Below are 13,149 nucleotides of genomic sequence, written 5' to 3'. Positions count from 1 at the left end.
GTCTAATTAGAAAGAAACCTCATTTCTGCTGCCCTTGCTCTCCTTGGACATCCAGCCCAGAGGAGATAAGTGGCAACGAATCCCTATAGTCTGCTGCCTCTTTATAAGGGGCATTAATATGCAACGTTGTGAAGTGTAAAACACATCAGATCATGCATGAGCTAGCCAAATTGAATTCCATTGCTGTCATAGAAAGGTATCAGTTGACGTGACGGGTTTAAGGTGTGAGCTTTTTGGGGAAAGAGAAGGCTTCATATGTTTTGCAAAGATCCCAGGCAGGCTACAAGCTCAGCAACTTACACGAGCAGAGACCACTCGCAGGATCACAGAACAGCAGCATGCAAGGGAATTACTGTCTCGGTGACCCAGAAATCCAGGGGCAACTTTGTTTTAACAAGCCAGAGAGCGTTCCACCACTTTAGCAGCTATGCATCAACCACAAAAAAAGAGCCCTGTGCCACAGAAGAGCTAGCGAATAGGAAATTAAATATTACACTGGGAGGGAATGGTTTCAGCTCTAGGGGAGGGGTGAGGCTGGGAGGTGGGCCGGCGCAGCTGAGGCTGTTGGAACAAGGCATTTGGGGTGTGAGGTGGTAGAAGTGAGAGGTCAGCTATTTTAGAGTTAACGTTTACAGACAAAGAGGTATGATAATTGTTGAGGTAATTTGATCAAAATAATTTTTCTTTTTTTTGCACACTTAATTTAATTTCATATCATGTGAAAAAACAAATGGAGGTTAGTGCTGGATTGAAAACAATGACATAATCACTGATCTTGTGTTTATATGTTTATCTGTCTGCAGCTTGTTGTAAAAGAGCAGAATGAAGGCACCTTTTACATTTTGTTGAACGCTAGTGGTCTGCTCAAGTAAGTGAGGTTTATTGTAATTTGATGATGCTCTGCAGGGGAGTAACTGCTGTCTGTGTGTGTGTAATGATACTACCCACACACAGCCCCACTGCAGGGGCCCATTACCTAACCTAAAGCTTGGATCCCTCAACCTGGCACAAACATGGGCATCTAGCAAATCAAAGATTAAAAGAGAAAAAAGGATTGATAAACATCTGCATACAAAACAACAACCAAAAAACATTTTTTGACAAAGGACAACAACTCTAAATGCAAAAATAGTAAATTCCCAACCCCCAACCCTTTTAACCTGAATGGCCCTTCCTCCTGCCTTTGCATGTTCGCCTGTCCACTGTACTGTAATCATTAACATATTTGGAGTGCAGCGAGCAGAAAGCTTAATTGTCCCTAATTGCTCGGCTAAATATGTTCTCTAATGATTTGCTTCAGATCTGTGACTGCCTTTTGCGCAATTTCCCGGCCGCTGGCTTCATTATCCCTGCCTCCTTGGAACAAAGCATCTTCACAGGCTGCCCCCCCCCCCCCTGCATAACACAGACAGTGAGTATGTGTGCGAGGGAAGTAATGGTTCCCTCTTGGAGGGACACACAATAGAGCCTCTTTGTCAGGGCAAAGGAGTTAAAGCGATTGGAAAACCAAATCTCTGCTAAGAAAGAGTGTTAATTGACCACAGCTCACTCTTCCTAATCAGTCCATAATAAATGAGCAGCCGAGGCACTTTGTTTCCGTCATGCTACTGTTGTTGTAGCTGTGTTCTTGTTGTTGTTGCAGCTGCTGCTGTTGTTCGGCTCCTCCTTCTCTGGCCTTAATGCTCTGTCTCAATATATCTTTGATGGCTGAACAGAACAGCTCCCATTAACAGGGTTCACTGCTTTTGCTGCTGAAGGCCGGATTATGTTGTGTAAATGAGATTGACCTAAAATTATATCAATATCAAAAATACACTTGAAAAATAAAGTTATTGCAAGCAGATTAAGTGACATAACTCCCAGGAACGTTATCTCTGACAGAGTAAAAAAGTCATACTCGTGTGGTGTAAAATGCTGTTCTTCCTATCTAACAATAATAATGTATATTTGAGTTTAGTACTACTGTATTTCAATCATGGCTATTTCATAAAAAAACAACCCAAAACTTCATATCTATGGGGGGGGTCAATGTGAAATGAATAGAGCAACAAATTGTGAACGCACATTTTGATAACTCAGACGTATGTCTCAGCGGAGCGATGGATGTGTGTTTATGTGTACAAGAGACAGAGCAGCAGAGACAGAGAGATCAAGAGAGTAAAACAAAGGCAGACACATATAAAGAGATCCTAACAAAAAAGGGCCACAGGGGCAGTTTCTGACCTGTATCAGAAGAAGAGCATTTGCGAATGGTGAAGATGGAGCTGAGGTCCTCCTCCTCCTCCGGTAGGCCCTTCTGCAAGCGCTGAAGCTTCCTGAGGCTCTCACTGCGCTGGTGCTTCATGGAGCGCACATGCTGGATCAGGTTGAGCTTGGCCTTGGTCGAGTAGCTACACAGCACACAATGGTAGTAGCAGGCATCACCCTCCACCGCATTTTCGTGCTGCTGCAGGTGCTGTGGGAGGGAATGAACAGAGAGTGAGAGAGAGAGAGAGAGAGAGAGAGAGAGAGAGAGAGAGAGAGAGAGAGAGAGAGAGAGAGAAATGAACATGGAGAAAGAGAGAGAGGGAAAGAGAGAGAAAGAGGTTATTGTAGATGGCAGATAGCTGGCTAGGCACCACCGACTCACTTTCACTCAAACAGTTGGCAAATGAACAAATCAATTCCCAATCACAGCCCTGTTGTTTAACATCCAGACCTCTTCCACTTCAGGACAACTGTTTGGACTGCGCACTTTGTCTGCGTGAGTGTCTGTATCAGCGGGCTAACAGGACAGGAGAGGCCTAGGACGCACGCAAATCTCAGGGGCACGAGCGCAGGCAGGAATCGCATCAGCCACCCTTCAGAAGCCGTGGGTCTACAGCCTCACAGACGGAAGGGAGCATTGATCCCCTTCACTCAACAGAAGCCTCCCGTCTCTGAAAAGGAAACTCCAAACATCTGCTTGTTTCACGCATGGAATACTAAATATTGATCACGGCGAGTTAAATCCTCGCTCTCTCACAGAGAAAGAGAGGCAAAGTGAGCCGGTGGTGAGGCAGGAGGGAGATTTAGTACACTCTGAGAGAAACTGGAACATTCCACAACAGGAGGACAACCTTCAGAGGACGGGACATCAGCTCTAGTATTGACCTGTCAACCCCAGCACTTCCTCCAAGACTCAACAGCAGGCCTAGTCAAGCCTTCAGCCCATCCTCCGCGGTGTCACAACATGCCTAACGCCCCGTAGTGACACCATACCACCACAACCTCTTGTCACACCACAGAGCTCCAATCTAATTACCTCCTGCATGGCTCAATCAATGATGCAAGGCCAACACAATATGGCTGGGCCTGGTGTGAGCATCAGAGTTATTGACCACTATCCTAAAGCATCACACTGATTGTTTCTGCATGTTTACAATGAAAGCCTCAGACTCGGTATGGCCACTTGTGTCATGCCTGTCATGTGCCCCTCCAAATATCAAACTATGGAGTCTCGCTGTGGATTTCCGTGGCTGCGATCAATGCCAATCACCAACATAGTGTATATATTTAAATATGTGTTATGTATGTCCCACAAAATATGTTGTATTTAATAAATACATGTAAATTAAACACTATTGGGGGCATTTAATGATCCATTAATTAATAACATCTGCTTTTTCTAACCAGGAAAAATCCACTGATGAATATTAACCTGTCGTAAGAAGAAGATAATTACTGAAATCATTAACGGTGGTGAAAGGTTGTGATTAAAGTTGAGTCAATCAGGTTGTATTACCAATTCTGCATTTAAAGAGAATAAACCTTACACATCAGGTTTACACTTTGATAAAGGTTCAGAAAACTGAACCCTTCATCAAGAAGAAACTGAACTATCTTCTCCTGCACTGGATGGCCTGTTGGGCTGACTGGAAAATGTAAAAGCATTGGGAACATTAGACATTTAACCACATTACATCTAAATCAGGTGTTGACAGGCTAGTGGAAAAAAAGCCATAACAATATTATGCTTCCCTAAAATGCTCTTGTCCCTTTCTCCTAATGTTTAATTTTCTGGCAATATTGTAATATTGCTATGGGGTTTTCTGAGCTATTGTGTTTCATTCTCTTTGGTTTCATATTTCTCACTTCTACACCTAAAATGGGCATTAAGACACCGCTTCCAGGAAAAGGAATAAGCGTTTTTTTTTTCTCTTTCCTTTTTGTGAGCCCCACAGCTCGGTGTAATAGAGTTATTAGGTGATTGTAAGAGGCTCTGTGTCTCTGTGTGCTCTCCTTTCTCGCCTCATTTTAAGCCATCCATGATGTCATGAATAGGTGTTGCAGGATATTGTGGGAGCCCTCCTCCTTCTCCTCCTTTTCCTCTGTGCACAAATATTGCATCAGAACAAAGGTAGAGAGAAACCTGAGAGACAGATTCAGTTATAGATAACAGCAAATCCATCATGCAAACTGCCTTTACTCATAGCAGATGTCTTGGATTAAAAAAAAGAGAGTTCTTGCCGCAAATGACTCAAGGCTCCAAAAAAAGAAGGCAAGTTTAAAAAAATGACAGCACCTGACCAAAACTTCAAAGATAGTCCCAGGAGGTAGAAAAAAATCCTGGGAGTTTTATAGTTTCCCATAAAAAGCACAGGGTTTATATAGGAGTGAACCTGAGACCGCCTGGCCCTGAATCGACTATAACTCACTATAAACCTGACTGGCCAGGAAGATGGCCTCAACAGAGCTAAAATGTGCCTGGCCCAGTGCTTGTAGCTCTGTCTACAATGTCAAACGGCTACACCTGTAAACCACCACTTTCATCATCTCTGCACTGGCTATGACCCAACAGAGTCTGGGACATTTTAAAGTCAGTGAACGAGGTAAGAGACGAGGTGGCCCCTGGTCATTTAGTATTCCAGAGAGGACTGATGCAAAATGATACCATAGTGCCTGGGAGCACAGCATAGCTTAGCCCATGAGTGCAAAAACCCTCTGATCATCACACGCAATAACTCTATCTAACACGGATTCTCACTGGATTCCGTAGGTATTATCCATAGGATTATAGCTAAGAGCACAAACACAGTATGGACACAGTACCCCCCCCCCCCCTCCTCACTCACACACACACACACACTGAATGTGAAACATAATAATGCATGAGACAGGGCCTATGTCTGTTTCCTATGAACCTGCAATGAAGCCCCTAGTTGATAAATCACCTCCAACTGGAGTGCAGGAATTTGGCGGCTTAATGAAAAAGTCATGTTGAGCTGGGAGGAGTTGGTCGGCCCAGCTCTGGGGTTTCTAAGCGCCCTATCGAGGCCCCAACAGGAGGGGAGCTGTGGAGCATAATGGGGGGAAGCTGGCGGGGTCAGCGGCATTGGATTCAATACCGCTGCATTGTCTGGGAATTTACAGCAGACATATAGGAGATTCAGCTGAACAAGTATAAATGTGTGACTGCCTAGAATACAGTGATGTACTGAAGAGCAATTGGGCATGGGAGACATGCCGTGTGCATTTCAATGTACTGTAAGTGTGGTCTGATTTACCAGATTAGATCACAAAGACACATTAATTATAGGTACAAATACTTCAGTCATATTTTATTTATACTGCAGTGTTTTAAAGGAAAGATGCAGTCCACTCCAGTAAAAACTGAGGTTGTTTGAATAACCCTAAATTATACTTCACCATATTTGTTAGTTATACATTTTAAGATGTTCTTAATTAGATTTAACATGAGAGATCACTTTCAATCTGTTTTTTTCTACTGAAAAGCCCAGTTCTAAGCTTCATTTTACACTGTGGTGTTTTTCATAGTTTAAAAATGCAATCATGGTTTTTCAAGCCTCTCTCTTCCATGGAGCACCTTATCTCTTACTGTGGAGGCTGAAGCAGTGCTCTGTGCTTTTTCAGGTAAAGAGGGACAGGGGCGGTGTGGGCACCACCCCATCCTCTCTCACACAACTCTACAGCGCACCTTGCCCTCTGAGTGGGCAATACACGCCTGTATCAGTTTCACCACCCACCCAGAGCACTGCATACATCTGCATTTCCATCCACTTAAATGCAAAGTAAAAGTGCACCTTTAACACAAAACAGTGTGGTTGCTGAGAGAGTCCAACTAACACAAGATAGAGGTGGGTATTACTGGAAGGGTGGAAGGGAGACAGAGAGCCAGTAATTCCAAATAATGGCTCCCAATGGAGCAGTATAATACAGCATGTACACGCAACAAACACGTACAACAATAAAGACAAAAAGGACATCAGAAATGTACACACATGCACATGCAGTCTCTCACACACAAAGCCACATACCATTACGATCATTCCCTAATTTCCACCATTAAATTTGGCAGTGCTGTTAATACAAAATTAATGCATTAAAACAGATGACTATCTGTGAGCTAAATAGCTATCAATTCTAAGAGAGCTGCCAAAATCCCTCTGTGAGAGAGCCTGTGAGTATCTGCCGGGATATTGCTTTGTAACTGTCCCTCCATCCCTATTAGCTGGTGTCTGAGTGTATCTGTGTGTGTGTGTGTGCCATGGGAAGCTTACATGGTTTAGAAAATTACAATTCACACCTGATGCCATGCAATTCATTGGATTAATGTAGACCTGTCTCCTTATTTGAATGATAAGATTGTATCTAAAATCACAGAGGTAGGAGTCAGGTAGGAGTTTTCCCTATCACCTGGGAAGCGAATGTACAGACTAGTCCTTGGCTTGAAATGTGTTAGAATAAGTCAAGCAGCACCTTTGTTATTTAAACATAGTGATGTCATGGCAGCAATCATAACTAGTGAGGTAACTCTATTTCACTCTGAAGGGAAACAATGTAATGTGCCTTTTAGGTTGAAAAACACACCATGACCAGAGGGAGAGGAAACACCCTTGTATGGGTTAATCACTGTCTGACAACTGTGGCCATACAATGTACCTATAACTAACTATCCTATTGTATCCAAAAGAGAAAATATGAAAAGTAATTGTCCAAGCGCTGCCTAATTATGAAGGTTATAAATCAGGATTATTTAAAAAATACATATTTTAATGATGAGGATTAAGTTTGGAGTTGGGGTCGAGACAATGACAATATTTAATGACCCCTGTCTTCCCAGCAGCAGTGTATTTGTACATGTGCAGAGGTTTGTTTCCCATAAATCTGAACTCTGGGATTCCCCTGGAACGTAAACAAGTTGTTTAGGAAAGCAAAGCAGAGTGACTGGAGTCAGGGAGTGCTGGCAGTTTGGCCTGTGCTTCCCTGTCTGCCAGCAGCACGAAGAACAGCTCCAACCACAGGCCCCACTGGGTGCCAAGTGCGGTGGCTGCTTTGAATTAGCCACTGCAAGCTGCAACATGCCTAAAACTTAGGTTGTGGATTAAGGGGGCCGTGTATTCCAGGCTCAAACTGCCTACCTACTGCTTCCTGAACCTCATCCCCACCCTTGTCCTTTCTTCTCCTTTACTCTTCCTGTCCCTCTGTCTCAAACTCCATAATGTGCTAAGTTACTTCCTCTACTGCCTTGCTGTAGAAATGATCCATCACTACCGGTGAATAAAAACACAGTACAATATTTGTCTCTGGGAGGGAATAGAGAAACAAAACGGACCTCTGTGTCGTAAGGGAGGGCAGCGAGGGAAAGACGGATCGCTGTAGGTATCCTTGGAGAGGATAACTTAACATAGGCCTGTGAAACAAAGTAGCCGGGGAGGGGTCATGGAGACACTTAAAGACAATATAGCTACTGGTGCTCCACACCCACCACTCTTACTTACTTTAACATTAAATAAAGCAATAATTATTGAATTCCGTTTGAATGAGTAAGATGCTAGAAAGTAAACAATGGGAACATAATTGCGGAGGGAAGGCAATCAATGCAGGCAGTCATTTGGGCCATGTTGATTGTGTAGGCTGCTGTATGTGTTCAGTGCACGTGTAAGTGTGTGCACAGTTGTGGAGCCGTTGCAAATCTAAGGTGAGCTAAGGGGAGTATGTGCAGTGACAAGGAGCTGAGAAATACACTCTCCCATGCGCACGCACAAAACAAGAGTTGGGTAATCCCTCCTTCAATAATGACCCAGGGCTCTAAACAATAGTTCTCAATCAGCTGATCGATGTGTCCACATAATTCATGTGCGAGACACTGTCTTTGAAAGGGGAAGAGGAGGAGGATAAGCAAGCGGGCGGTAGAGAGATCAATGCCCTGTGTGGTGATAACGAGCCTGAGCCTATGCCCACAGGAGCCCAACACTGGCGTCCAGGGTCTTTCTCATTAAGAACATTTGGATAAGCATGGCTATACATACATAATGTGCACTTCTCATGGTAGCCAGATAAACACATTTCCCTCCCTTCTTAATGAGCTCGGTCCTGCTTTTGTGACACACAGCGATGACTCAAAAATAGGCAGGAAATGATGTCAATATCCAAATAAGAAAAAAAGAGTAAAGCAAATTAACAGCAAGCTGTTGGCCTCCTCTTTCAGTAGCTAATTAACAGCTTAACCTCCTGGTGCTTTTATGAAAGCCATGCTGGGAGGAGCTTGCCAGAATTGCAATACAATGAGTCTGCCTGCAGGAGGCGAAAGCAGGGTGGAGCCATGGGGGTACCCAAACAACTGTTACAGACACTTGATGACATGTGTAGTGGCAAGGTACCATCTGGAAGCAGATTGGGGCAAATCAGGACCTGCCCTGGCCCTTCTCTCCATTACCCAGAGCACTGAGTCAACATCACAACCCTCCATTTTGGACAACGGTGACAATAATTACTTATACAGGGCTGGGGAAGATTTTTTTTTTTTCATTTTCATTTGAGCAAAACAGTAGGCACACAGCAGGCTGAAAATTTTAGATTTTAAGTTTGAATCATCGTTAATTGCATCAGTGTTTTACTGACACTTTTATCACAATAATAACTCATGACATTACTTACACAATACAAAACAGCAATATCTCTGAAACTCTAAAGGCTACAATGAGATTTTCATAAGAGATACAGAAAACAAGCAGGGCTGTGAAAAAACAACAACACGTGGTTTCTGCACCCACAGCACCAACGTAACTACTCCACCCCGGTATCTGAGTATTTTTCACAAGCAGACAAGGTGACTGCATCCAGAGGCCACTAATATTACTCTACAAACCACTCCCTGTCTTCTGGCTAAGAAATTGGGCCGCCATGCAAGATTTAAATCTGAATCACAGCCAGCGTGACAAGTCGTGTACTCCTCTTGCACTGTGGATCCTGTGTTTAAGTATGCAGCTTTTTCAGCATGCTTCCTGTGAGGGGTCGCTGTTTGCAATGCAAACCAGAGCAATACCTGTTAAGTTATCAATCAAACAGAATCGTCTTGTACATCTATGACTTCCAAGTGATTTAGAGGAGAATCTCCGGAGTGTATAAAAGGCACCGCACTGTGTGATCAGAGCTATATAGGGCTGCTAGTGGAAGCGCGTGTGTGCATACTACATAAGAACAACATGACGGACTACCTAGATCTGGACTCGGCTGTTCTGTAGGTCACTGATGTGTTAGCAGGCTAAAGGCAGACACCACATGTAATGATTAATGCAGTCAGTGAGAATTAAATTCAGAGCAGGAACATTGCCCAAACACAATTAGTCCTCGAGAACAAACATCACACTCTGCCGTGAATGCAGATTCATTGCCATATTATTGTGAGGGAGTAGTCATCAGAAGTCAAAAGGACTCCGTCAGTAAAACTTCTTCTAGAGAGTCAATGTTGAGATTATGTGTCCCCTTCCCCCCTTCTGGTCTACTGTGATCCAGAAAAAGCCCTTAAATGTGTGCCCATTGCAGTGGGGTTGACCAAAAGCTATGCTTACTGAACTGCAGATCTGCCCACGCTCTAGCTTCTAAGCCTATTGTCATTAGCTGATCTCCTGTTCCACGTTTTCACTGATGTAACGGCAGAGAGGAGACACCGAATACAGTTTCCTCAGGCTTGTATTATCTCGCTTTCACCCCTGGCGTACTCAGTTTGGTAGTGTAAATATTTCATTACCACATAATTGGTTGCTGCTTCAGGCTACTGTAACACTGTATGTTTTCTGACGATCCTGTATCCTTTTTATGTAAAATTCATAGAAATGTGTTTTGGGGAGAGGGTATTTGAGATCTCATAAGGGGGAATGTTAGTTGTGCATGCACTGCCCTCGCACAAGCTTTCTAGAGAAACCAGCTAATTAAGAACAGTGATGATGTGCTCAGCCAGTGTCAATATTTAACCCAGTCTTACACTGCTATCTCTATTGGAAGCACTGCGCCGACAAAAGGAGCAACATGGCCTTCGAGAGGTCCTCTTCTTAAAATGAAATCTAATGAGTGGGGTTGAGTGGAGGTGAATATACAGAGTGGGTCTATATGTGGGCTTATTTGCATGGACCATGAAGTGCCTTGTTGGAGGAAAACTGATGTTGAGGGTTCTTCAAGCAATTCACGCACCAAACACCCACCCGTTTCACCTGTCAACTCTTGCAACTAAAAGCTGCAACTTTAAAGAGTGAAACCATGACATTACACTTTGGGTGTTATAAACTAGAGATAAAAAGCTAAACATTTAAGTGTAGTGAAAAATACTATTGCTTCCAAAATGATGATGATCAAAATCACATATCCCTAATGGCCATTAAGCTATTACCATTTTGAATTAGAACCCTATCATTAACATGCAGAAAGACACAGCTGTTGCTCTACCCATCCCCCTCATAAGGACCTCTATTTTTTCATAAAACCCATCGTAGCCTATGACCTATGTCCACAAGGAGGTAGTGCACTTTTGATGAATGTTGCTCTGTGCAGTACCCCCCCCTTCTTCCCATGAGCACAGCCAACTCTATCACTAATACAGATGTGACTCGCTAACACAGATATCTTTACAGGGTCATTCTGTTGGGCCTGCTCATTAGCCAAAGAAAAATACATAACTCTACTTTCCATAAAGAGAGAAACAAAAGTGCTCATTGATCAGGGTGATCAATTGAGGATCAATAACCTAAGCCCTCATCATTCCCAGTGCAGCATAATTGCAGCTGAGATATGGTTGTCATCACTAAAAATCAAACACAGACCAGACTAATTGGAAGAAGCCTATTGCTTAGCTCATGCTCGCAAAAAGCTATACAAGGCCCCAGAAAGACTTGTGCTGGCCGGTCATTGGAGCTTCCTAAAATAACTGCTCATGCCAGTAGCAAGTGTCATCATGGAGGTCATTGTGCTGGTTGCCCATTTGGGGACATTTAATACAGGGCATAACAAGCTACCTCTCAAGAGTGCTTTATATCCCTTCGCATGTAACTTTTGCACACAAGTTTTAAGATCACATTCAGCCCCACTTTTATTGCACAATTTGTGATTTTAATCTAATATTTTGGGGGAATGTCCGTATTAGACAATGTGTTGCTGACCTCTGTGTTAAGCAGTGGTCAGAAAAAAAAGATGTCATTTTCCACCCCAGTAGTTCAGCACAGTAAAGAGGCTTAGAGAGCTGGTAAAGCAAAGAGGCGTGCCTGATATAATAGATATTTTACAGACTGGCATCGCAGCCAGGCTGCCCTTACTGGCTGCACCATATACACTGCTCAATCGTGCAAAAAATCTCAAACTATACTTCAAAGCCTACCACTTTTCCCCTTCCTGTTTATTGATTAGATAGAGCTCTTGTTCAGTAATTGTGCAGTAAATCAAGCATGGTGAGCACTAATCTCAAAGCCGGGAGGAAAGTGTTAAAGGTAAAACCTGCTGAAAAGTGCATAATTACGGTGCTGTGTTCAGCCAGCAGAGAGGATATACTCCTCCCTCTCACATTTCTCACTCACTGCCTGCCTGAGCAACCAGAGGCAGCGGGGAGAAGGGTTGGCAGAGGAGCAACGGGAAGTGTACACAGTTTCTAACCACCTCTCACTCCCTCCCTTACTCTTTCAATCCTTCTTGCTCTCAATGCATTCCCAACCAAAGCGCCGGGGGCGCCATGCTTGTAAAGAAACCACAGCCTTTTGAGTGCCTCTTGTATTTACAAACGGAGGCATGTTGGAATCAAAGGCATTACCACATGACATAACACATTAAACAGCTGGCAGATTGAGAATTTATAGACTGAATAGATAGTGAGTGTGGTAAACAGTTGCTGGATCAGTTATCTAGCTATACTTGGTATGAGAGCTAAACTTACCGAAACCAGAGTACAGAATGGGAATCAAATGAAGCAGCTCACTCGTCTCCCTTGCTTTGCCTTCCCTCTTAGCACACAGCTCAGGCTATACTCCAGGTGGAGACAGCTATCACTTTCCCATCAACTTCCTGTTCCTCATGTCTCTCCTCCCCCCTTTTCTCTCTGCTCTCTCGCTCCCAGCTGCACAACTTGGTTTCTGTGCCATGTTTGAAGAAATACAAAGCTGTATCTTTCCCCCCCGTCTTCTGAAGTACTAAAATCTGCAGTTAAGAGATTGTTTTTCTCTCCTCATCCATTCTTCCCTTATCCTCCTCCCTCAACGCTTTCCCCATGTTGCTGTTCTGCATAATCTCACCTCAGTTTTTATTTCACCCTCATCAGCAGGGACCTAAAAATAAATGATAAATGGAATATGATATTTTAAAGTCTTATCTCTTATCTGTTCTTACAGGGGAATAATAGGGTAGTTAATCCTGCAGATCCTACTCAAATTGATTAATCAGCACATGCGGACAATCAAATAAATGATTAATATTCCCCAGTCCTGTGGTCGGACAGTTACCCCTGAAACCATCAGTAATAATTCAGTAACCCTTCCCAGACCACAGGCTGCAGCTAGTCAGCCTCACTCAGCATCAGCCCTCTGATGTTCAGCAGGACTTTGAACTCCCTGCACAGAAACTCAGACTCACCAGGGGTAAAACAATCTGCAGCCTTCTCTCTCTCTCTCTCTCTCTCAAACCCTTCTACAATACCTGCCTACATGATCAAACTCACACGCCATATACAATATATACAATAGAATTTAGGGTGGAAAGCAAAATATAAGACAAGGGGTGCTTCATCTACATTCAAGATAGCGCACCATCATACTACTGCGGGAAGCTATAGAAACACATGTGGATTCTCTTTCCCATTTACTGTACCGATATGCTATAAAACAAACCGTCTCAAATCCTTTCTGTATCATA

The 13,149-nt window shown here is 43.5% G+C and overlaps 1 protein-coding gene across 5 annotated transcripts in view; it reads right to left on the bottom strand.

The window, feature by feature from the left end:
- The window catches only part of zfhx3b (zinc finger homeobox 3b), a 286,091-nt gene that overhangs the window by 56,213 nt on the left and 216,729 nt on the right, over positions 1 to 13,149 (bottom strand). For all 5 annotated transcript variants that reach the window (XM_031846039.1, XM_031846038.1, XM_031846040.1 and 2 more), the window contains one exon: positions 2,224 to 2,455. In XM_031846039.1, the coding sequence (XP_031701899.1) occupies positions 2,224 to 2,455 (232 nt within the window). The remainder of the gene's footprint in view (positions 1 to 2,223; positions 2,456 to 13,149) is intronic.

Source organism: Anarrhichthys ocellatus, unplaced genomic scaffold (genome assembly GCF_004355925.1).
Source record: "Anarrhichthys ocellatus isolate YVR2014 unplaced genomic scaffold, GSC_Weel_1.0 scaffold6, whole genome shotgun sequence".
Classification (NCBI taxonomy): Eukaryota; Metazoa; Chordata; class Actinopteri; order Perciformes; family Anarhichadidae; genus Anarrhichthys; species Anarrhichthys ocellatus.
This window is presented reverse-complemented; position numbering and strand designations above follow the sequence as displayed.